Below are 23,392 nucleotides of genomic sequence, written 5' to 3' on the forward strand. Positions count from 1 at the left end.
AAGGTGTTTGCTTTCATTTCTTTTACATGTTCTAAAAGTATATGCATCATCTATTCTTGGGCTATGGTTAGACATCTTTTAGACATCTATCATGTTCACATTTCTACTTTTTTTTTCTCTTTATGCTATGCAGTGCTTGCAGTGCTGTCTTTATCTTTCTTTATGGCAATGACATGGTCTTTCAACAAATTACAGTACAAACAGTAAAAGCGTAAATGTAAATTTTGTCCAGTCTCTTGCAATCAAACTCATGCATAACTTATACTAAGTGTAACTTACAATTTACAATACTTGTCGTCAAAACTTTAGCCATAGTTTACATCAGAACATCCCTCCAGAGTAAACTGTTATAATGACAACATGACTAAACAATTTGACTGTCTTATCCGTACACAATGACACAATGACTTGTCATTCTGATGGCACTGACATGTTCATTGACACAGATATTTAATTTTGAGAGATGAACTAAGTATTTTGAGTAAAAGAGTGGCTTTTGCAGGTTATCCATGATGTTTTGCTATTTGTACAAATTGTTGTGAGAAATGCACTTACTGTTTTGCAAATTGTGAGTATGATTCGAGAAATGTACCAAAGCGACTGAGAAGAACTGTAATTGTGTCTGTCCATCTACCTACCTACCTACCTATCTACCCACCTACCTACCTACCTACCTACCTACCTATCTATCTACCTACCTACCTACCTATCTATCTTTGTCTGTCTGTCGGTCGGTCTCTCCGTGTTTATATCTATCTATCCATTGATTAAGCTATTTTGCTCGAGTAGGAGTGTGATATAGCCTACGGCCTCGTGCCTCTGGCCTAATCACAGCCGTGATGATATAGAGCTATATCACACGACTCCGAGAGCGATATTGCTTTTATACAACAGTTCGACGGCACACGTTTGAAAAACGAAAACTAGAAAACAACAACGGAGTTATTTTAAAAGCCTCTTTGTTTGAGAACTACTTCTTCCGCCACGGATTTGAGGGCGGCCAGAATGACAGGTAAAACTTTCGGCTGCTTTGAAGCTCATAACAACTCAATGGACGGAAAAGCCGTTACTTTATATTACCGTTTCTTGGTCACAAAGTGTAGTTTTAAGATTAGTTCAGTCGAGAATGTATATGTATTATATTTAAATCTGCAGTCGATTAGTAAAGATAGCGCCTGTTTGAACGTTTGCTTAGTGAGATTCGGTACGAATGAGAACCAAAGCATGAGCGGACATCAGTGTTCACTCGCCCCGCTGACCACCGCCCTCTCTGGGCTACATCTCTGACAGGGATTCCCTGGCTCTCATGTTGGCCTTGTTTGTTTATGATCGTCAAAATGAGATCAAATCAGCAGTATTTGGTGTCATGATCAAACTTGTACTTGTTTTTTTATTCATATTTAGTGTCTTTTGTGTTGTTATTGTTTTGGCGCGAGGTAAAAGTTAATAAAACTATACTTGTATAACGTTACTATTGCTTTCTCATTTATTCTTAACGTGATACGAGCACTTGATTATTATTATTAAACTTTGTTCTTGTCAGTACTATATAAAACGGTTTTTTATAAGTGTCAGAGATATGTTTTTGCATGCTGCTTATAAATATATCAGTGGCGATATCTCATAACATGTTTTAATAGTCACGTCACGATAAAGTAAATGATCAATGTCCACACTTAAAAGCTGCGGTGCTTACCTGCAGTTCCACGGTGTTTTTGCGTTCTAATAAGATATAATAGGTCCTGAAAAAAACGAGTGTTTATATTCCTCTTTCCAAGTGTTAATCGTCCACACGATGTGACAAGACATTTCTCCCATTAACTTTAACGTAACATCCAAGAGCGCTGATCTTTGACAGACTGATTTATGAGCTAGTAAACTAATGAGACAAACGGAGAGTGATTCAAAACAGGGCGTCTGTGTTTTTCCATTCAGAGATGAGCCTGCTTAGGACCTCCATTCACTAGGTGGCGGAATGATACGAAAGGTGAAGCGGTTACAGTGCCGATATCAGCACAATATCGCATACCTCTTAGCCAATCAGATTCGAGAACCAGAAAGAACTGTTGTATAATTGTATCTATCTGTCTCTCTGTATTTATATCTATATATCTATGTGCCGGCCGGCCAGCCTGCCTGTCTGTCTGTCTGTCTATCCACTGATTCTGTCTGTCTGTCTGTCTGTCTGTCTGTCTGTCTGTCTATCTATCTGTCTGCTTGTCTGGCTATTTGTCTCTCCGTATTTATATCTGTCTATCCATTGATTGTGTCTGTCTGTCTCTCTGTCTACCTCTTTCTCCATCTACCTGTCGTTTCAGTCTGTCAATCAATCAATCTACCCGTCTGTCTATGCATCTGCCAACCTGTCTGTGTTTCTGTCCATTTGTCTTATCCATCCATTGTGTCTGTCTATTGTAGTTTTATCTATAAAGTTATTTTAAATTCTCCAGTCTATGGAGAATCTTGGGTTGTGTTTTGTTTACAGTAATATGGAAACCTCTGATGAGCAGAAACAGTCAAACACACTGTCATGTCTTCAAACGCACACTTTCCTCTTAACATCCCAGCGGATGACACTGCAGAAACCTTTAGCTCTGAGAACAGAACGGTCCAGTCAGACCACTGCAGACCACTGTGACACCTCAGAGACCGGAGAGCTCTCAAAAGCTTCGATTTCCCAAGCATCCATTACCTCAAAAGTATTTCACTGCAGCAAAACAATCAATACATACAGCAAACTGCTAACCCTGTGAATCACAGCACTGATCATCCTCAAGCTAAAGCTAAACCTCTCGTCTCACCTACTGACCCGTGGCCAATGTACTGACAAACACACCACGTTTGGCTATCTAAACACCTTCAAGCAAATTGTGAATACATTTTGAAATTAAAGGATAACAAACATTCTGGAATCATTTACTCGCCCACATTGGTTCAGACTGTTCTTGCTTCGAGCATTTTGGGCAAAACTGATTTAAATTTAAATTATTATTCACATAAAATCCCACAATCCACCTTAGATTAAAATGATCGTGTACTTTGCATATTCATATTGTAAATATAGTGTATCAAGCCATGTCACAGCAGGTTCTGAATAAAGAATAAAACAATATAATATTAATAAACGACTTAGGTTCTCAGGTTTATTAGGTTTTCAATAATATTATTACTCAACCAAGGGGTTAGGTGTACATTTTTTTCTAGGAATTTATATTTTGGAGCATCAATCAAAGTTTCATGAACAACCTTACACTGTAAAAAATGAAAAGTTCGATCAACTTAAAAATACTTTAAAAATGTATGTTTCTTTAACTTAAAATTTTACTTTAGTTTCACTTAAGGTGAAATTTTTTAGTTAAAAAAACGAATTTTTAAGAATTGTTTTAACTTTTAACTCTTTCCCGGCCATTGACGAGATATCTTGTCATTTAAAAAAAAAACATTTGCATAAAAAACGGGTTCCTTTTTTGTTAATCTGCAATACCTTAATTATCCACTAGATGACTTACCTAACTTTTTTTAAATTGTCCTTAGGACTTGTTTTTATTTATCTATGTGTTTAACTGTTTTCCATTTTAATTAAGTTTAATATGTTCTCTGTAGCACTTTGAGATTCTTTTATGAAAAGTGCTTAATAAATAAAATGTATTATTATTATTATTATTATTATTATTATTAACTTATGAAAAAAACTGAAGCCAAAATGTTATTTACTAATTTTAAACTCTGTGTATGTTTTGAGAATCATCCTGAATCTGATCTATAACAAAATTCTAGTGATGCACCGATGTATCGGCCACCGATATTTATCGGCCGATTTTAGATGAATTTGAAACCATCGGCATATCGACAATAGCACAAGAAAGGCCGATACCGATTGTTTATTAATTAACTGCATAAAGAAATCCATTATATGTAAAAAATGAGTTAATGTTGTTAATAAAATAAATGGTGAATAGCAAAAACCACCTTTGAAGGTTGTCATGCTGTCTTATCATATTTGTTTTAGCTTAATTTGTGCCTCTCTTATTATGTTGGTCAGTTGAATGTTAATTAGATCCAATCCCTGTTCAGTAAAAATAATTTGATGCAGAAATAAACTAGCTAATAGACCAACTATAGTATTGTATACAAGTGTTTAAAATCGGTATCGGTATCGGCCAGAAGTTGTCTGTTTAAATCGGTATCGGCCCAAAAAATCCTATCGGTGCATCCCTACAAAATTCCTTCAAAAAAAAATGCTATTATTTCAGCTTTTTGCTAATTTTTTTATTTTTTAAGAGTTTAAGAGTTTATAAGCAGAGAAAAAAATATAAATAGGATGAAACGTTTTTTTCCTGTTTTGTTTGTATGTTGTTTGTTTGAAAGCAGAGGTTCTGTTCTTTTATTTGATATATTTGTATGTTTATATGTTTTTTAGAAGAATTTTGTTCTGGGAGTCATTTTGTGAAACTTTTGTGAAAATCACAAAAAATGCTGACGGGCAACTTAAAAAAATGGTTGGCGTGGAATGAGTTAAAAAGTTGACAATTTATAAATTCAACTTGAAATTGTTTAACTTAATTTTTAAGTTAATGTAACGTGAAAATATGTGTTGAATTGACAAAAATGCTGGCCATTTTTTACAGTGCAGGGATGCATCGATTATAGATTTTGTTGGTACGATTATAGTTTGATAAATAATCACGATTGTACAATTATTATGGATTCATTAATTTTATAACATTAATGTATAAAATTACATGGACACAATTGTTACAATTGTCATAAAATTTAAAAAATAACCTGGCTTTTGATTTAAACAGCAAAACTGCGTTTTGAAACCTGCATTCATTTAAAAAAAATAATAAATGTAATTTTACACGTGGACTGAGAAAACATGTCCATTATTTTGGTTTGTTTACATGTTTAGTAGAAATAATCCTGGACTGGATAGTGTGAGTCATTTTGACAGGTGTAGCTTAACTCTTTCCCCGCCATTGACTGTTATCTAAATTTCAAAGCAAACAAAACGCTAACAGTTAGTGTTTTAAAGAGCTTCGGTGGACACATGGCCTTATAGTATTTTTTAGAGCATGACATTAAAAATCACTGCTCATAAGAAAACCAGTATCAGTTATTCTTCAAATCATCTCTCTTTATGTCCAACAAAAGAAAGAACTCATACAATCTGAGTGAATTATGACAGAACTTTCATTTTTGGGTGGACGGCCCTGAGTTAAATGTGTTTTATAGTAACACAACTGACTCTGTCACTGTACCCGCTAAACAAGCCCTAGTCAACTTGACACATAGCAAAAAATAGCACACACGAGACATTTAAAAAGACTTCCACCAGTTATACACCTGAGGTCCTACCGAGACTCAATATATATTTCTTCTTTCAAAACCCTACTGTATCTTTCACCAGATGATGTACAATGCAGCACGCTGTGCCTGCAGGTCCTGAATATCAGGCTGTAACCGTGACCATTGACAGCTCTCGGGAACAAGCGTGTTTTTATGACTGACCTTTACACTGCGACACACTGAAATTGAGCCGCTTCTCTTTCCATGTCCAGAGAGGGCTCGAGTCAAAATCTATGACAATTCGATTACCCCCAAGCGTTCAATACAATTAACATGAGTGTCTTAGCATATTAACTTAATATTTGGTATTTTTACACTAATGCACATTAGATAGAAAGTTGATAATGGAAACACTTCTGAACTACCACAATTCAATCTACAAAGTGGCACAGGAATGAAGACACAGCCCGAGTCAGAGATGGGTATGGCAAAGCCATTAATGTGGATCTACAGGACAGAGGTTACGGTAAGCTACTGTAAAGCTAGTAAATAGTGACACTACATGCCAAAACAAGAAATTTAAACTTACAAATAAAACATTTGAAGATCTTAAATATATCCTGCTCAAACATTTATTACAGTTCTGTGTGCTGAAGTCAAGAAAAAATTACAACCCTACACTGTAAAAAAATTCCGTAGAAATTACAATGTTATTGCAGCTGGGTTGCCGGTAATTTACCGTAGATTTAAATTTATGTTATTTACTGGCAAAAGTTTGTTCAAAGTTAAATAAATTTTAAATATTAACAAGTCTTTATCTTTACAGAATAAAACTATACAATAACAGCCTCATGCAAAGCATTCTGGGAACCAGAAATCATCATCAACCTTTTTCTGTTTTTTGCTTCAGATTTTGTTTACCAAAATGTTTTGCTTGATGCTGTTTTTTTAGTTTTACTCTGTAAAGACAAAGACTTGTAAATGTGAAATGTTCATTTAACTTCGAACAAAAAGTTGCCAGTAAATAACATAAATTTAAATCTACGGTAAGTTACCGGCAACTCAGCTGCAATTTCTACGGATTTTTTTACAGTGTAGAGGCGCGTCCTGTTGAAAGTCTCTCAGTTGCGTTTACTGTAAGTATTCAAAATTATTCTGGTTTCTGAAGTTAATACTGCCAGCAGCACAGATTACATCTTCTCGGATGAAATGCAGAGATTTATTTTTACGGTAATATAGAAGACACGCTAACCCAAAAGTGGGTGGTAGATCGTGCATATATATGACTTATTGCACATCAAGTGAAGAGATAATAAAATAGGTCTGAAACTGAAAAAAAAGTTTTTCAAAAAGTGCATAGCGATGTACGGTCCTTAAAGGTATAGTTGACTCAAAAATGAAAACTGTGTCATTATTTACCCACCCTCGTGTTTTTTGACCCCCCCCCAATATCTTTCTTGGTTCTTTAGAACGCAGGATTTTTTAAAAGTGTGGATTGGGTAACTATGGGAGTGGATGGTGACCGACTCTTCAAGCATCAAAAGGACCCACAAGTGTTAAACTAACAACTTCCCTTAACTAAAACATAATCCATTAAAGTCTTTTTTCTGAACTGTTGTTTAGGCAATTTTAGGATAATGTGTCACAACAGAACCAACAGCAATATCTACAACAAGAAGGTACATTAGTAAATGTCTTTAGGATATTTAAAATGTAAGACACAACTTTTTAACACTTTTAGGTCCTTCTGAAGCTTGAAGGGTTGCCTGTAAAGACGGTAACCATCCACTCCCATAGTAACCAGAAAACCAAAAAAACTGAATATGGTTTGGTTTCTGAAGAACAATGAAAGACATTGAGTGAGTTAATAATGACAAAGATTAAGTTTTGGGAGAACTATCCCTTTAATCTTTAGAAAACACAAATATGGCACACCAATTTAAACCGTATTTATGTAAAGACTTTTGATTTTCATTACCATCTGCAATGTCTGAGCAAACAGGCTGAAGTAATTAAAAGCATTAGCTCAAAAGCTTCACCGTACTCCCAGAGAATGACTTACCTTCACACTTTTCCAGGATCTGAACGGTTTCTCCGAGCTCTAGAGACAGACCATGTGACACAGAACCCCGGAAACTACAGACCACTGAGAAAAGAGAAAAAAGACAACAGGAGTTAGATTTGAAGTATAGACTGCATTCAAAGATAATGCATTCACAATTACATTAACATTTGAATTGAAATGGTAAAGCATAGACAAGGTCATGGGTTCGATGGGGTTCATATCGCAAATTTAGCTGCTTATGCTATCGTGTATTATGTTGTGCTATCTGTCGTTTTTCTGTGCTTTTCACTGCTCCTATTAATGTAAAGCTGCTTTAAACAATTAACTATTGTGAAAAGCGCTATATAAATAAAATTGAATTGAATATCCCGGACAAGCCCCCACTTTTTACTCACTAGACCAGGGAGTTCGTAAAAAGACACAAACTGATCAAATGTTGACCATGCTTTGGATAAAAAAGTCTTCTTTAACTTTATTTCATGCTTAAGTACATTTTACTGCCTTCTATTTATGATTAACAGAACAAAGAAATTTGAGAAATAACTGTAAGGATTTTCTCAGAATAAAGCAACACAAGCTGTATGTCTGAATGATGCATCTGTATTTTCGCCGCTTTTGTTTTTTCAGATTCAGGGGATTTGAGAAATGGTTTGGCTATAGATGCGTTGGATATGTGAAGCCCAGCATTTTCTCTTTTGTTTAGGGATAAGCCATTAAGACAAAGCTACTATAATATTCAGGTCATCTGCAGGCCATGCATTCACCACTGGGTTTAGCTGAACAAAATGTGTCTGTTTGCTGTCTGCTTTTGAGCCAGACTGTTGTGTTTGGTTATAAAACTGCTTCATTGTAGCCAAAGTTTCTATTGAAATAACAACTGTACTGTATATGCATGTGTTTGTTTGTTCATTTCTTAAAGTTGCAATGAAACTAAAACGAAAAATTGTTTAAAAAAATCAGAATATTGTGGTATTTTTATCAAATGATTTATCTATAAGCGTTATTATTTAAAAAAAAAATCATGTGCCCTTATAATGTTTAATAAAAAGCACAAATATCCTCTCCTCCTTGAAATGATCTCTCTTTACTTCTGCTCATATGCAACGATTAGCAAATAGCAACAGGACCCAAATTCAAACGATCCAATCAGTTATCAATAGACAAATTCAAGTCCTGACCCAGTACCTTTTACATTTCAGAAGCCATTTCACTTTGGAAACTCCAGCCAAGGCTCAAGCCGAAGGACCTTCTTGCCACTGTGGGTGCCACTCATATGTGCATATGTGTCTCCTGGGATCAAACCCATGATCTTTGTGCTGCTAACAAAAATACCCAACTTGGAACTTGGAAATAAGCAATTCCTGCCTCTTCCATCGTATTTGGATGAGATTATAATAGTCAGGCAGCTGAAATGCCTGGAACAAAGCTGAGTAATTTCTCTAAATCCATTTGTATTTGTGCAACATGATCCTGTCTGGTCTGTTTTGGTGTACTGAGTCTGTACACAGGGTTTGATGGGCTCTCTCAGGATACAAAATTGATATCCATGTCTGCTCATACCAACATCTCGATACGATATGAACCATTCACAGTTACTATGCAACAAGCCCGCACGGTACAGAACAAAATGTGTGTGTTTCCATCATTGTTTCTCCAAGCAACGAATAATACAAATCTGTAATAAGTATAAAAATCAGTCACTAATGGTCTAAATATCAAACATGACACTACTACATATTACACTTAACACAGTCATATATTATCTAACAACAGTAGTTTTAGGTATAAATTGCATTTTTAGAGGATTTGTCATGTGTATTTAATCATTTTTGATGATATTGTGTCATTTGTTTTTAGTAGATTAATATTTAAAGCTTGTTTGGAGGCTCCTACTGCAGATATCAAGAGATCATGTGATCTAGGCAGAGATCTATATATTTAGTGAATTATTCAGTGGACTATTAGAAAAAGTTTTTCATGACTAAAACAGAAAACGTCAAAAACAATGTGTGTTTTTAATCTGGAGGTAGCCGTGGTATCCTAATGGCCCTTATGATACATTTTCAAAAACGTCGCCAAGTTGTCTGCGTCAGAGTGCATAATCTGAAAAAGCGCATACTTTTTTAGAAGTGTCATATTTCTGGCTCATCCGATAAGAGTTTTGAGTCGCTTTTATAATATTAGCGTTTTAAGTGTCTGTCTTGTGTTACATCCTGAGGATTCTTGTTTGAATGATTATAACTTTTTTGTGCCCCTTTATGTTTAAAGAATGTAGAGACTGATAGACAGACAGACAAACAAACAAACAGACGGATAGGTAGATGGACAGTTAGACAGACACTAGATGGATGGATGGATGGATGGATGGATAGACAGATGGACAGACATGTATAGACAGGAGGTAGATAGATTGATACAAAGAGACAAACACACAGACAGACACCGAAAGAGAGAGACACACAGATTGAAACAGAAAGCCCCAACATACTGAGATGGATAGAGAGTGGAGAGATGAGAAAGACACACACATAACGACAGACAAACGCACAGATTGACAGATATGTAGATGGACAGACAGACAAATGGATAGAAGGATGTATGTATGTATGAATGGATGGATGGACAGACAAATAGATGGATGGATGGATGGATGGATGGATGGATGGATGGATGGATGGATGGATGGATGGATGGATGGATGGATGGATGGATGGACGGACGGACTGACAGACAGACAGATGGATGGAGGATAGATGGATGGATGGGTGGATGAACAAATGGACAGACAAGTAGGTGGATAGACAGAATCTAGATGGATAGATGGATGGATGGATGGATGAATGGATGAACAGATGGATGAACAGATGGACAGACAAGTAGGTGGATAGACAGAATATAGATAGATAGATAGATAGATAGATAGATAGATAGATAGATAGATAGATAGATAGATAGATAGATAGATAGATAGATAGATAGATAGATAGATAGATAGATAGATGAATAGATAGATAGATAAGCAGACGGACTGACAGACAGATGGATGGATGGATGGAGGATAGATGGACGGATGGGTGGATGAACAAATGGACAGACAAGTAGGTGGATAGACAGAATCTAGATAGATAGATAGATGGATGGATGGATGGATGGATGGATGAATGGATGAACAGATGGATGAACAGATGGACAGACAAGTAGGTGGATAGACAGAATATAGATAGATAGATAGATAGATAGATAGATAGATAGATAGATAGATAGATAGATAGATAGATAGATAGATAGATAGATAGATAGATAGATAGATAGATAGATAGATAGATAGATAGATAGATAGATAGATTAGCAGACGAACTGACAGACAGACAGATGGATGGATGGAGGATAGATGGACGGATGGGTGGATGAACAATGGACAGACAAGTAGGTGGATAGACAGAATCTAGATAGATAGATAGATGGATGGATGGATGGATGGATGGATGGATGGATGGATGGATGGACGGATGGACAGGTTGATGGATGGATGATGGATGGATGGATGGCTAGACAGATGGACAGACAAGTAGATGGATAGACAAAAGGTAGATTGATAGACATACAGACAATAGACAGACACTAGATGGATGGATGGATGGATGGTGGGATGGATGGATGGATGGATAGATAGACAGACAGATAGATGGACAGACAAGTAGATGGATAGACAGAAGGTAGATTGATAGACATACAGACAGACAGACAGACAGACAGACAGACAGACAGACAGACAGACACTAGATGGATCGATGGATTAATGGATGGATGGATGGATGGATGGATAGATGGACAGACAAATAGATGGATAGACAGAAGGTAGATTGATAGACATACAGACAGACAAACAGACAGACACTAGATGGATGGATGGATGGATGGATGGATGGATGGATGGATGGATGGATGGATGGATGGATAGACAGATGGACAGACAAGTAGATGGATAGATGGAAGGTAGATTGATAGACAGACAGACACACATTAGATGGATGGATGGATGGATGGATGGATGGATAGACAGATAGATGGACAAACAAGTAGATGGATAGACAGAAGGTAGATTGATAGACAGACAGACAGACAGACACTAGATGGATGGATAGACAGATGGACACACACTAGATGGATGGATGGGTAGACAAATAGATGGACATACAAGTAGATGGATAGACAGAAGGTAGATTGATAGACACAGACAGACAGACAGACAGACAGATAGACAGATAGATAGCTGCTGTCAGGTTAATGATCAAATTAGCAACAGATGTGTCAAAACATACTTTGTTTCTGTGTTAATCAGTAATAACTTTCAACATGAATTAGCACTTTGGTGTCAACTTTAATGTCAAAGACTTTGATGACACAACAGAAAGGAAAGCGACACATCCTGAGAGCAAATCACATTTTAATTAAAGCAAATAACTTCTCATATTAGCATTTGTTGTGGTGTCTGCCAGCGAAAGAGTCACGTAGGAAAATGACTGTATAGCCCCCGAGACGCCTGTGTGTGCGCGTATGGTTAGTGCAATTCACAAGCACACTATGACAGACCTGAAGGCTTACAACTCAAGAGTTTCTCCTCAATTCATATCTGCAGCTAGACACTTCATATTTACCTTTAGATTTAAATCTGCAAGCTGTATGACTACGCTCGCATGTGGTGACTATATGAAGACATTCTCATTTAGTGACTGAGGGCCAGCGAAACCCGCGGGGCCGCACCTCTTTCTGCCAGTCTCAATTCTGTCCTGCCGTGCCAAATAAACAAACGGCAAGCCAAATGGATCCATGCTGGCTCGGTTTATAAGCATGTCTTAATAATTCGCTAAACAAACAGAGAGGGAACGCTAATAAATCTGGGTTTATGAGAGGGCATCAGTTTTTCTACGACAGATATTTCATGATATGTATGACGTGATAAAGCCACCCACTTTCTACAGGCTTGATTTACAGGGACATTTTGCAGCCGGTCATTAAAGCTGCAGTCAGTTTATTAAACACTAGATGGCAGCGTCCTTAAAACATGACAGAAGAGATGCATACTACACTGTTACACCATACTGCTACTGCAATGTGTAAACATTATTCACATGTGACAGTCCGAAGTGTGAGCTGTGAAACATTTGGTAAATTTAGGTAGATTTAGACTATTACACTATGCAAAATATATTATGACTCACATATTAATATCAGCTACAGGGACTGAATGACTAAGTTGCTTGTCAGATAAAGGGAGGAATTTCCCTTGCAGTTCCCTTGCGTTGCTCTCCTTATATTTTTATAGTCCCAAGTAAATAACAGTGTTTTAAAAAGCCCTTTGAAGACTTTTTTTACACATATAAGATTAAGGTCTGAACTTACTATAATCATTATTTTTAGAGGATTAAAAAAAATTCCTATAGAATTATTAACATTTTTTAGATTATCATTATCAAAAATTATCATTACCGCAACATGCATTTACAAAAATATTTCCTATAGAATTATTTAAATTTTTTAGATTATCATTATTAAAAATTATCATTACCGCAACATGCATTTACAAAAATATTTCCTAAAGAATTATTTACATTTTTTAGATTATCATTATCAAAAATTATCATTACCGCAACATGCATTTACAAAAATATTTCCTATAGAATTATTTACATTTTTTAGATTATCATTATCAAAAATTATCATTACCGCAACATGCATTTACAAAAATATTTCCTATAGAATTATTTACATTTTTAGATTATCATTATCAAAAATTATCATTACCGCAACATGCATTTACAAAAATATTTCCTATAAAATTATTTAAAAAATTTTAGATTATCATTATCAAAAATTATCATTACCGCAGCATGCATTTACAAACTCATGTTTCGGTAATGAGAACTAAAAAGTTGTCTAGGTACTATGACAAACAAAATTTCAACTTTTATCTGGAGAGAAAAAGTGTCATTGTCATTTATGTCCCTTCCAATAATTTTTTTTTTTTTTTTGAAAATGTTAGTTCATTGCGGGCTTAAACAATAATTGAAAATTGTTGCGGAGGATGAGAAAATTGGTCTTGGACACATTAATATTCCTTATTATTGTCTCTACATTTACAGATGATCACCAAATACCACATGTTTTTTTTTACTGTAAATGTTTATAGTATAACATGCACTGAAGCTTTTTATTTTTTAGATTTTTTAATTATAAATATTTCCATGTCAAAGAACCAAAATAAAGTCATATACACATTGCGGTAATGACAATTTTCTTCTTAAATGTGGAAAAACAACAAAATTGGTTTGTATGATGTCATTTGAAATGATGTGCCAAATAGTACGTGAAGAGATGTTTGTAACTTTTTTTTCCAATTGTTTCATGACACCTCATAAGTCTAATTTCGCGGGAATCACCCTTTGGGGACGCCTCCAGGGGTTAAGTGCGTCTGAATGTGTATATCAAATTCAACCAATGGTGAAGCTTAACGACAAAGACAAGGTGTCAGGAAGTATATCGCTATCTGAAATACAGGGAATAATATGGATTTTTTTCACAAAACTTCTTGCATAAAATAGATTCAAGCACTTTCAATGACCTGTATTTATGTATATATATTTTCAAGAAGGTCCCAGGGCCTTGAATTTTTCCCCAGATTCACAAACTTTCAAGGATTTTAAGGACCCGTGGGAACCCTGAAATAAGCTTTAAAAATGTATTCTGTAACACATTTATATAACAAATATATGACAGTTTTAACAAACCGGGTATTTATTCATTGGTAAATCAAGACTGACAAATAGCAATGAGGTAGAACACAAGGTATAGGTTACCACTGGCGGCAATTCATGGGTTAACTGGGCCATGCCACCAGTTAAACCTGTATCTGAACACGACTCATTGGTTCTCAATCTTTTACAAACCGAAGCCCCAAACAACCACCTAAGCGCCATGAATTTGATTCCCACCGTAACTGAGGGCAAAACTTTGGCAAGACGTTCTTATGATGGCGCGAGGGCGGCGATAAACCGAATTGATGAGACGGGAAGCGGGCAGCTGTTGTACATTGTGCTGGCTGTGCTCTCATTTGAAGTGTATTCTACCTGAACACCGAGGACACTTCTGAATCTGGGCACACCGCCGGCAGCTAGATGAACAAAATGGGCCATTTGCCCGCATTCATCACGGCCTCTGGGGTGTGCAGGACAGACGTAAAACACCCTTTGATTTCATAAGCTGTTCTGAGAGCAGAAGAGGTGTTGTTTATGGGATGGTTAAGGATGTGACGGAGTGGACGAGGCTGGTTTGAGATCAGAAATGGGATTACGGTACCATTGATTGTTCAATTGTACATATTTGTAATAAAGGATACTGCATACACACAAACATGCACTTATTGATAAGGTTTGACTTTGACATGGTAGCAAAAAAGTTGTTTATTTTCTTAACATATTTTGCATATTCCAGCCCTAATAACCAATGTATAATGATGAACATATATAAGCATTAAAATAGGAATTTTTAAATGGCTAGATTTTATTTTTTATGGAAGAGAAGAGCCTTAAGTCACTTGGCAAAACCCTCTGAATGATGAACAGATGGATCCCACAAATCCTTACACTTCCAGACACACATTTGTTTACAGTTTTTCCAGTGTCCCAGTTTATACAGCAAGTGTCACATGGAGTGTCAGAGAATTCGCTAATCCGGCTGTGAAAACAAAGACACGTCGGATACAATACCATCTGCTAGACAATCACAACATCTACATGTGAGATCTCTCAGTTACTGACATAAGTTTTTCGATTTCACAACACATCCAACTGTACTTGATTGTAAAAATGCTATTAAAATACTGTCCATGCAAAACACAACTACTGTTGTTGGTCTTAAAAAAATAGTTTGAAAGGAACTCTATATATATATCAGTGGCAGACGGTGACTTATTTTTTATAGGACGCTCGATGCAAAGTTCGTCACAACATGTATGTAGCCCATCGTGTGTGGTTCGTAATTTCAAAATATGTGTTCTGCGCGTCGAGTGAACCTATGTGCATCACGTGTCTTGTCAAAATAAGTGCCTGTTGCAGACGCGTCTAAAGGGTTTATGATAAAAGAGACACGTTTGCCAGATACTCACATAATATCATGCATAATCAGAGTTTAATGTTAAGGGAGTGTCTAGCGTGTATTTTGTGAACGTGAGCGTCTCTTTTATCATAAACGGTTTTGACACGTGTGCAGCAGGGACTTATTTTGACAAAACATGTGATGCTCAGGGTTCACATGACGCAACAAACACATATTTTGAAAACACGAAACATATATATATATTTTAACTCATTCCCCGCCAGCCTTTTTTTCAAAAGTTGCCACCAGCATTTTTGGTGATTTTCACAAAAGTTTCACAAAATGCCTTCCAGGAAAATTTTCTATTAAAAATATATAAAGATACAAATATATCAAATCAAGGAACAAACAAAACGGGGAAAAAAAAAGTTTCATCCTATCTATATTTTTCTCTGCTTATAAACTCTTAAATATGGGTATTTTTTATTTTGTCAGCAAAAAGCTGAAATAATTGCATTTTGTAAAGGAATTTTGATAGAGATCAGATTCAAAACGATTATCAAAACATACACGGAGTATAAAATTAATAAATCATTTTTTGCTTCAGTTTTTTATTAATTTGCTAAGAGCACCCATAGATATGTATAAAGGCTGGATGTCTCGCCCGTGCTGCTGGCCAATTGAGTGGAACGTCCGCATTTGGCGGCCATCTTACCACAGGCAGCTCGCTCACTCGTAGCATTGAGTTTAATGGTGCATCTACTTTTAAATGACCATAAATTGCTTAATTTTCAACCGATTTTCAAACGATTTGGTTTGTTATGTACCTATGACACATCATACATATACAAAAAAAGCATCCAGAATTATAGCCACATTAATAATGTTTGTAAGAAACCAAATCGTTTGAAAATTGGTCGAAAATTGAGCAAGTTATGGTCATTTAAAAGTACATGTCATGCACCATTAAACTCAATGCAAGGAGTGCTCGAGCTGCCTGTGGAAAGATGGCCGCCAGGTGATGACGTTAGAGACTCCACCGTAACACATCTAGCCTTTATACATATCTATGTGGATAATCGTGGTATTACAGATAACCATAAAAACTCACCAAGAACACGTTTTTTCATGCAAAAGTTTTTTCTTAATTGATGAGATAACTCGATGAGATAAAGTCACTCTATTGCTGTCACTCTATTTGACATTGTCACTGTTTTCATGCTACATGAATACGGATCTGATTGTAAAATATAAATAAATAATATCATCTGATTTATTTATTTTAAAAGATAATGTCACTCGGGTGGGTACAATGCCAGATGAACCAGCTTTAATCTGTTCTGCTGTACACAAAAGCCAATGTTGTGTTTAATGCAGCTTTAAAATCTATCCCTTACCCAACTGCTCATAACCTCCTGTCAATCTGTCAATCTGTCTGTCTGTCTGTCTGTCTGTCTGTCTGTCTGAACCTTGGAGGTAAGCTGAATTGTAAAGACAGTGTACTCAAACTTATTCAAGTCACTGTTGTTCTTGTCTGCTGATCCAAACTCCATTTTTGTACGGCTTTCCTAATAAGCTTTTTTCAATTTGATTCTTTGTTTTAATCAAGACATCATTTAAATTATGGAGATGTTGGACTTTTTGTGATCAAAGGAGAAAGTCAAGTTTGTGACAGTATATGCAATTTGTCCATATGAGTAGTCGTTACCAGTCATCACTTCTACAAATGTGGATATCACCTTATCCCACGCCTGTATTTTTAGCCCATAAATTGGGACTGATTTTAGCGTGCAGACCGTTCTAAAAGCGAAGCTGGCTTTTAATTTAGTTTATTGCCTTGTTAGTAGTGCTGGTAAACACTTACATTTAAGTATTAAACATTCTGCACTGTCTGTACGACATAAAAAATACCTCAAAGCTCATTGAGAAGAAATACATTGCAGAAATTGAATTACTGCATGGCAGACGATAAAATAAATACAAAAATCTGTCTGAAGGAGTAAAGCGAACCATAAAGAACAAAATATCACAGATACATGGTTATTTTAATTCAAACCAGTTAAAAACCACCCAGAAATCTGCAATAGGGGGATTCGAACAAGCGACATCATGTCAAAGGCATAGACTGTAAAAATATGGACGTAGTGTATTATTCCCTTTTGGAGCTCTAGTGGCCAGTTGATGAATTGCAGTTGAAGTCACTTCTGTATTGGCTTTAGTGCCAGTTATTGATGGGCGGAGCTTGTGTAAATAGCATCTGCCAACAAGGGACGCTATTTACACTCGGTGCAAATAGACACTTCAAAAAACAAATACTATAGAAGTCAATGGATACCGTAACTGTGCGCTTACCATCATTTATCAAAATATCTTCTTTTGTGCTCAACAGAATAAAAAAACTCATACAGGTGAGTGTGAGTAAATGATGACATCATTTTGGGGTGAACTATCCCTTTATCCCACTGGAGTTACTTGGATTACTTTAATGATGGATGTTTGTGCTGTTTTGGAGCTTCACCATGTTGACCCTTCATATAAAAAAGACAACATGGCGGCATTTTAATATAAAAGTTATTAATTCATGTTTTGCTGAAGGAAAAGTCATATACTGTACATTTAAGATTAGGGTAAGTAAACTATCTAATGTAGTAATCTATGTAATATTAAGTACAGCAATGCTCAGCCTCAGATGACCCTGTAGGGCTTAAGTTGTGCCGCCAACACTGGATCACTGACTGCATGGCAAAGGAGAGTCGACCTTACAATAAGCGTTAGCTGGATTTTTATATGACCAGACCATGCGAGTGCCAAACTGTTTCAATTAAACTGTGATAACTCCAGTAGCAACACAATTCACGAATGAAATTGCAAAGTGAAGATGTCCGAAAATGCAATCGAAATGTAAGATATACTGTAACCATACCTGTCAACACTCCCATTTTCCTGGTAGTCTACCGTATTTCACACCTTTCTCCCGCCACCTCCCGTTTTGTTATTTCTCCCGGGAAACTATTGTAATTTGTACAGCCCTACCTTGTTATATGAAAAATCACATCAATATATTATTTCAAGGTTTTCCAGTTGCCCAGTTGCCAGATCTTGTATGCAACGCATTCTTCTTGCACAATAGACACCTCATACAATTTTGAACCTATTTTTGACCTTAACCTGGCAACCTACTATGATATACTATAGTATAGTATAATTTTAGTGCTATTAAAACGAATGCAGACTGTCTCTCTTTAAACCCCTTTTACTTTTAGATGTCTCACGGATTTTGGACTCCAAGTGTTGACAGGTATGACTAGTACATTGAACCTGATGCTGACGCATTTAACATTGTGGTGTTGTTTTTAATATTTGTTATTTTCTTCCATCTATTCAAATATTCCTTCGAAGGATCAAAAGCTTTGCTAATTGAGTATTTGGAAATTATGCATGATTAGAGATTAAATGCTTTTTTACTCAAACACACTCAATGTTCTCTGCATATCCATCCGCAAAATCACCGTTCTTAATACGTAAATAATAACCAGCCCTGAAGCATTTATGATTACATTTTTGTATTTGTATGTCAATTTATTTTGGTTTTAAATCTGCTAAATCTTTAACCAAAAAGCCTTCCAAAGCTACAATGCTGAAAAGTTGAACCTCGTAACCGTTAAATCCTAAAGAAATGAAGGGGTCAATAAGTTAACCAATGAAAATGACTCCTGCAGCAAGACTGATTGCTTTAATTGATTTTGCTTCCCCATTTTATTTGAGTGAACGGCGATGTCTTATGGCAGTACAGATCAGAACAAAAGCTGCATTATAAAGGATTATGTTGGATTAGTGGGAAATTCTGATTGACAACATATCCAAGCATAACAGTCTGTCGGTATGCAGGTATGTTAGAGCAATGTTATGCTTTTACGGTAGTTAAAATGAGAGAAAGCAAAAGAGAGGCAACTTTTTTGCTCACAACACAGAACAGAGCAAGAAACTTCTTAAAATCTTTATTTTACAAAAAAAATCTTAACTGGTCTGTAATGCACATGTATTCACTTTTACAGAAATTCTTTTTTAGTTCTTTGGCATACATTTATGTAATTTATCAGTTTTATTCCCACAATCCCATCTGTCACTAGTAGACAATAGTTTAGTGTGGATCTGACTGCATTAACCCAGGTTAATTCTGCTGCTGTAAGCCCCTTAAGGTTATGATGTTATCTCATGTGCTAATTGAGTTACAACAGCTAGAAACAAGAGGTGATAAACTAAAACACTAGCTAACAAACACAGCCAATGGGAAGTGTTAATGTGTCTCTATAACGGAAATATCAGCTTCCTGAATCTGCACAGTGTGTCATTTTTTATCATATGTGTATGCTGTGCTGTATGCTAAAGCATTATTTCTCAACCAGGGGACTGTGGCTACGAGGGGCTGTCAACACACTTCTAAGGGGGCAAAGGAAATTATTTAAAATAACACAGAACAAGCTAAAAAATAAGCTAAAACTAAACGTTAAAGCTAAAATTCAAGATATTTTTAGTATTTGGTTGTTTTATAAGAAATAAGCATCTTTCTAGTTATGCAAAATTCAAGAATATTTTATTGGGGATAAATTGAGAGTGGGTATAGGGGCTTTAAATACTTGGGACTTGAAATGAAAAAGGTTGAGATCCCTGTGCTAAATTATATTATTATTCCCAGACTTTTACAGCATTTGGTATAAATCTAAAATGTAATTATCTCCACAGTTAATAACTCTCATAGTCTATCAAATATGGGCTGAATAAAATCAAGCTTATGGAAAAATAACAATCCAAATTTTTATTATAATAATTTCAAGTGTGCCACAGTTAAACTACGGTTTACATTGATTTTATTTTTATATTTACAGTGCTCACAAGAAGTAATTGGACACATAAGCCACTTATTGAGCCTTATCACTTCCTCATGTGACAACTAGCCTGAGTGTCCCCCATATTTAAAATGCAATTACCAAATTACACATTTCCCCCACCATTGTCGAGTTATCTCGTCAATAAAGAAAAAACATTTGCATAAAAATGAATTTTTCTGAAGAATTTTTATGTTAATCTGGAATAACGCGATTATCCACTACCCAGTTTATGAAAAAACTGGAGCCAAAACGTTATTTACTAATTTTAAACTCTGTGTATGTTTTGATAATCGTTCTGAATCTGATCTCTAACCAAATTCCTTCACAAAAATGCATTTATTTTAGCTTTTTGCTACATTTTTTTAAATATATTTGTATGTTTATATATTTTTAGAAGAAACATTTTCTGGAATGCGTTTTGTGAAACTGTAAAAATCACAAAAAAATGCTTGGCATTGAAATGAAACATTACTTTTAATTAGTGCTGGGCATAGATTAATCGCGATTAATCACATACAAAATAAAATAGATTTTTTGCCTAATATATGTGTGTGTATTGCGTGTAATTATTATGTATATTTTACCACACACACATATTCATTTTAGAATTGTTTTATTTATATATCAATTTTATTAATGTATATATAATATAGAATATATAAAAATATAAATAAATATACACATGTAAATGTTTCTTAAATACATGAATGTGTGTATTCATATATATACTGAAAATAGTATTCATTCAATTTACTACATTTTTTAAGGTAAGTGGTCGCAATTAACTTATTTAAGCTACATTTAAACGAAAGTTTTTTGTTTTGCATTTCTAAATTTTTTTTAAATGTAGCTTAAAAAAAGATTGCGTCCACCACTTACCTTAAAAAATTAAGTAAATTGAATGAATCATTTTTTTCAGTGTACATAATAATTAAACACAGCACACACACTCATATATTATGCCAAAAATCACTTTTATTTTGTATTCAATAAATCGCGATTAATCTTTGCCCAGCACTACTTTTAATATATACAACATTTTTATTTTGTACCAAACAACGGGTGGAAACAACCCAGTATAGGTTAAATTAATATAACCTAGCCAGATTTCTGGTGCTAGGTTGAAATACGTACAGTATATTTTATAAAGAAAAGACATTTGTTCAATTACTGCAAACAAAGATTAAAATGTTTGCTTAATGTTAATCCACTACTACTAGTAACTACTTGAAACTAGTACTGCTCAGTTTAAACTGCTTGAGGGGGAATGACAAATTAGTACAGTAAAAAAATAAGTACCTTCCCTTAGGGCCCTGTTTGAGTCATTTAATCTGATCAACTTACTGACCTGGATATGCTTTATCCCGAGCAAGTGAAAACACACATCAGCTTGCAGACGTGCAGCAGCGACTGCAGGAGGGCGATCGAGCGCATGTGACATGATGACGAATCTGTGTCGAGAGTTACTACTGTTTCACTGCACTGCGCTTTTAATGGACATATTATGCAATCGGTGAATACAAGAAGACCTTGGGTGGCTTGATTTTGCATCATGCAAATAAAAAATAGACTATAATAGCAGTTAGCATAAAATGCACAATACCAATGTCAGTTAATGGACAGTACCAATAGCGCAGCTATATTATGCTTTGCCTCCCAGTGGTAAAAAGAGAGCATATTATGTTTTAAAGCACTTAAAAACCACGGATGGTGGCACTAAATTGAAAGAGAAGGAAAAATAAATCTTTCTGGTTAAGGTGGTGATGACACCAAAGCGCTGAGCCACCTGACGCTGTGACATTACAGGAATGAGAGTCAGCCATGGGCTGGAATGTGCCGAGCAAGCTTTCTGGACCAAGCGCTGACAAATAATGCTTTCGTCCATTTGTTTGTGTTTTCTGTTGGGGGGGGGTCAGGCTATTGATTTCCCATGAGCTACGGCCCTCGAGGGGTCAACCTGTCCGAGCAGGTCTGCGTTTCGGATATGGCCGTATCAGATGTCCCTGTTTGGAAACTGCACTATCGCATAGAAATGCATCCATATTTAGTGCAACTTTCACCAAATCTGTTCAGAAAATCAATATAACTTGTTTTCTTGTTGATATTTTTTCACTTATTTGAGAGAACAGAAAATGGAGACAGAAACTCATTCTCCACAGAACCGGGCAGTTTTCCCACAACGAAGTGATGATGTACCTGACTATGTTACAACATTACCTGCCAACAAACACACACACACCACATGGTAGTCCTGTTTACAATCTGTTCTCCTAGTTAACTAATAAAAATCAGCAATCGCTTCAATACATTTGTAAAGAACAAAACAAATAGTACCAAAGGAACCAAAAATGGTTCTTCTATCTATGGCATGGCTGTGAAGAACCTTTCAAGCGCCTTTATGTTGTAGGCTCTCATTGACTGCACTGTCTTTATTATTTGGTTCAAGTCATCCATTTCAAAAACATCTTTTTAAATAAAAGTTTTGCTTTTTGATGAAAGAAATGAATGTTGGCACAATTTCAAACTCATGTCAAACATAAAAGGGATAGTTTGGCCAAAAATGATATTAAACCCGTGACTTACTCACCCTCAAGCTGTCCGAGATGCACATGTCCATAATTTTTTAGACTAACCCCTTTTTTTAGTTATTTAGAAACTGTCCTAGATCTTTCAGTTTATAAAATGCAAGAATATGGGGGCCACCTTCTTCAGGTCCGCATAAATCAAGGGTTTAATATCATCTTTGGCCAAACTATCCCTTTAAGACATATTCCATCAGATAAAATTATCTTTCAATCAAAAAAAGTGATCCTAAATTGTTGACTGTGTATTTGCACCAATTGACCAATCACAATTACGCATTTTTGGAGAACCTTCTAATAATATCCACCTAACAATACGACCCCAATGATTTTGGCACTATGGTGAAACCTTGACAAAGCGTGGTCTTGTGGCATCTCGAGTCATGAGGCGTGATGTGGAGGATGGGTCGATATGTAAAAGAAGCTAGTGTTTGATTACACTGATACTCTCTCTCTCTCTCTCCCTTCTAGCA

The 23,392-nt window shown here is 35.6% G+C and overlaps 1 protein-coding gene across 10 annotated transcripts in view; it reads right to left on the minus strand.

The window, feature by feature from the left end:
• LOC129453153 (dedicator of cytokinesis protein 3) overlaps positions 1 to 23,392 on the minus strand; it is a 171,086-nt gene that overhangs the window by 123,599 nt on the left and 24,095 nt on the right. For all 10 annotated transcript variants that reach the window (XR_012365653.1, XM_073861348.1, XM_073861344.1 and 7 more), the window contains exon 2: positions 7,352 to 7,435. Coding sequence is in view for 9 of the 10 variants with exons in the window: in XM_073861348.1 (XP_073717449.1) it covers positions 7,352 to 7,435 (84 nt within the window). In the remaining variant the exon portion in view is untranslated. The remainder of the gene's footprint in view (positions 1 to 7,351; positions 7,436 to 23,392) is intronic.

Source organism: Misgurnus anguillicaudatus, chromosome 23 (assembly GCF_027580225.2).
Source record: "Misgurnus anguillicaudatus chromosome 23, ASM2758022v2, whole genome shotgun sequence".
Taxonomy (NCBI): domain Eukaryota; kingdom Metazoa; phylum Chordata; class Actinopteri; order Cypriniformes; family Cobitidae; genus Misgurnus; species Misgurnus anguillicaudatus.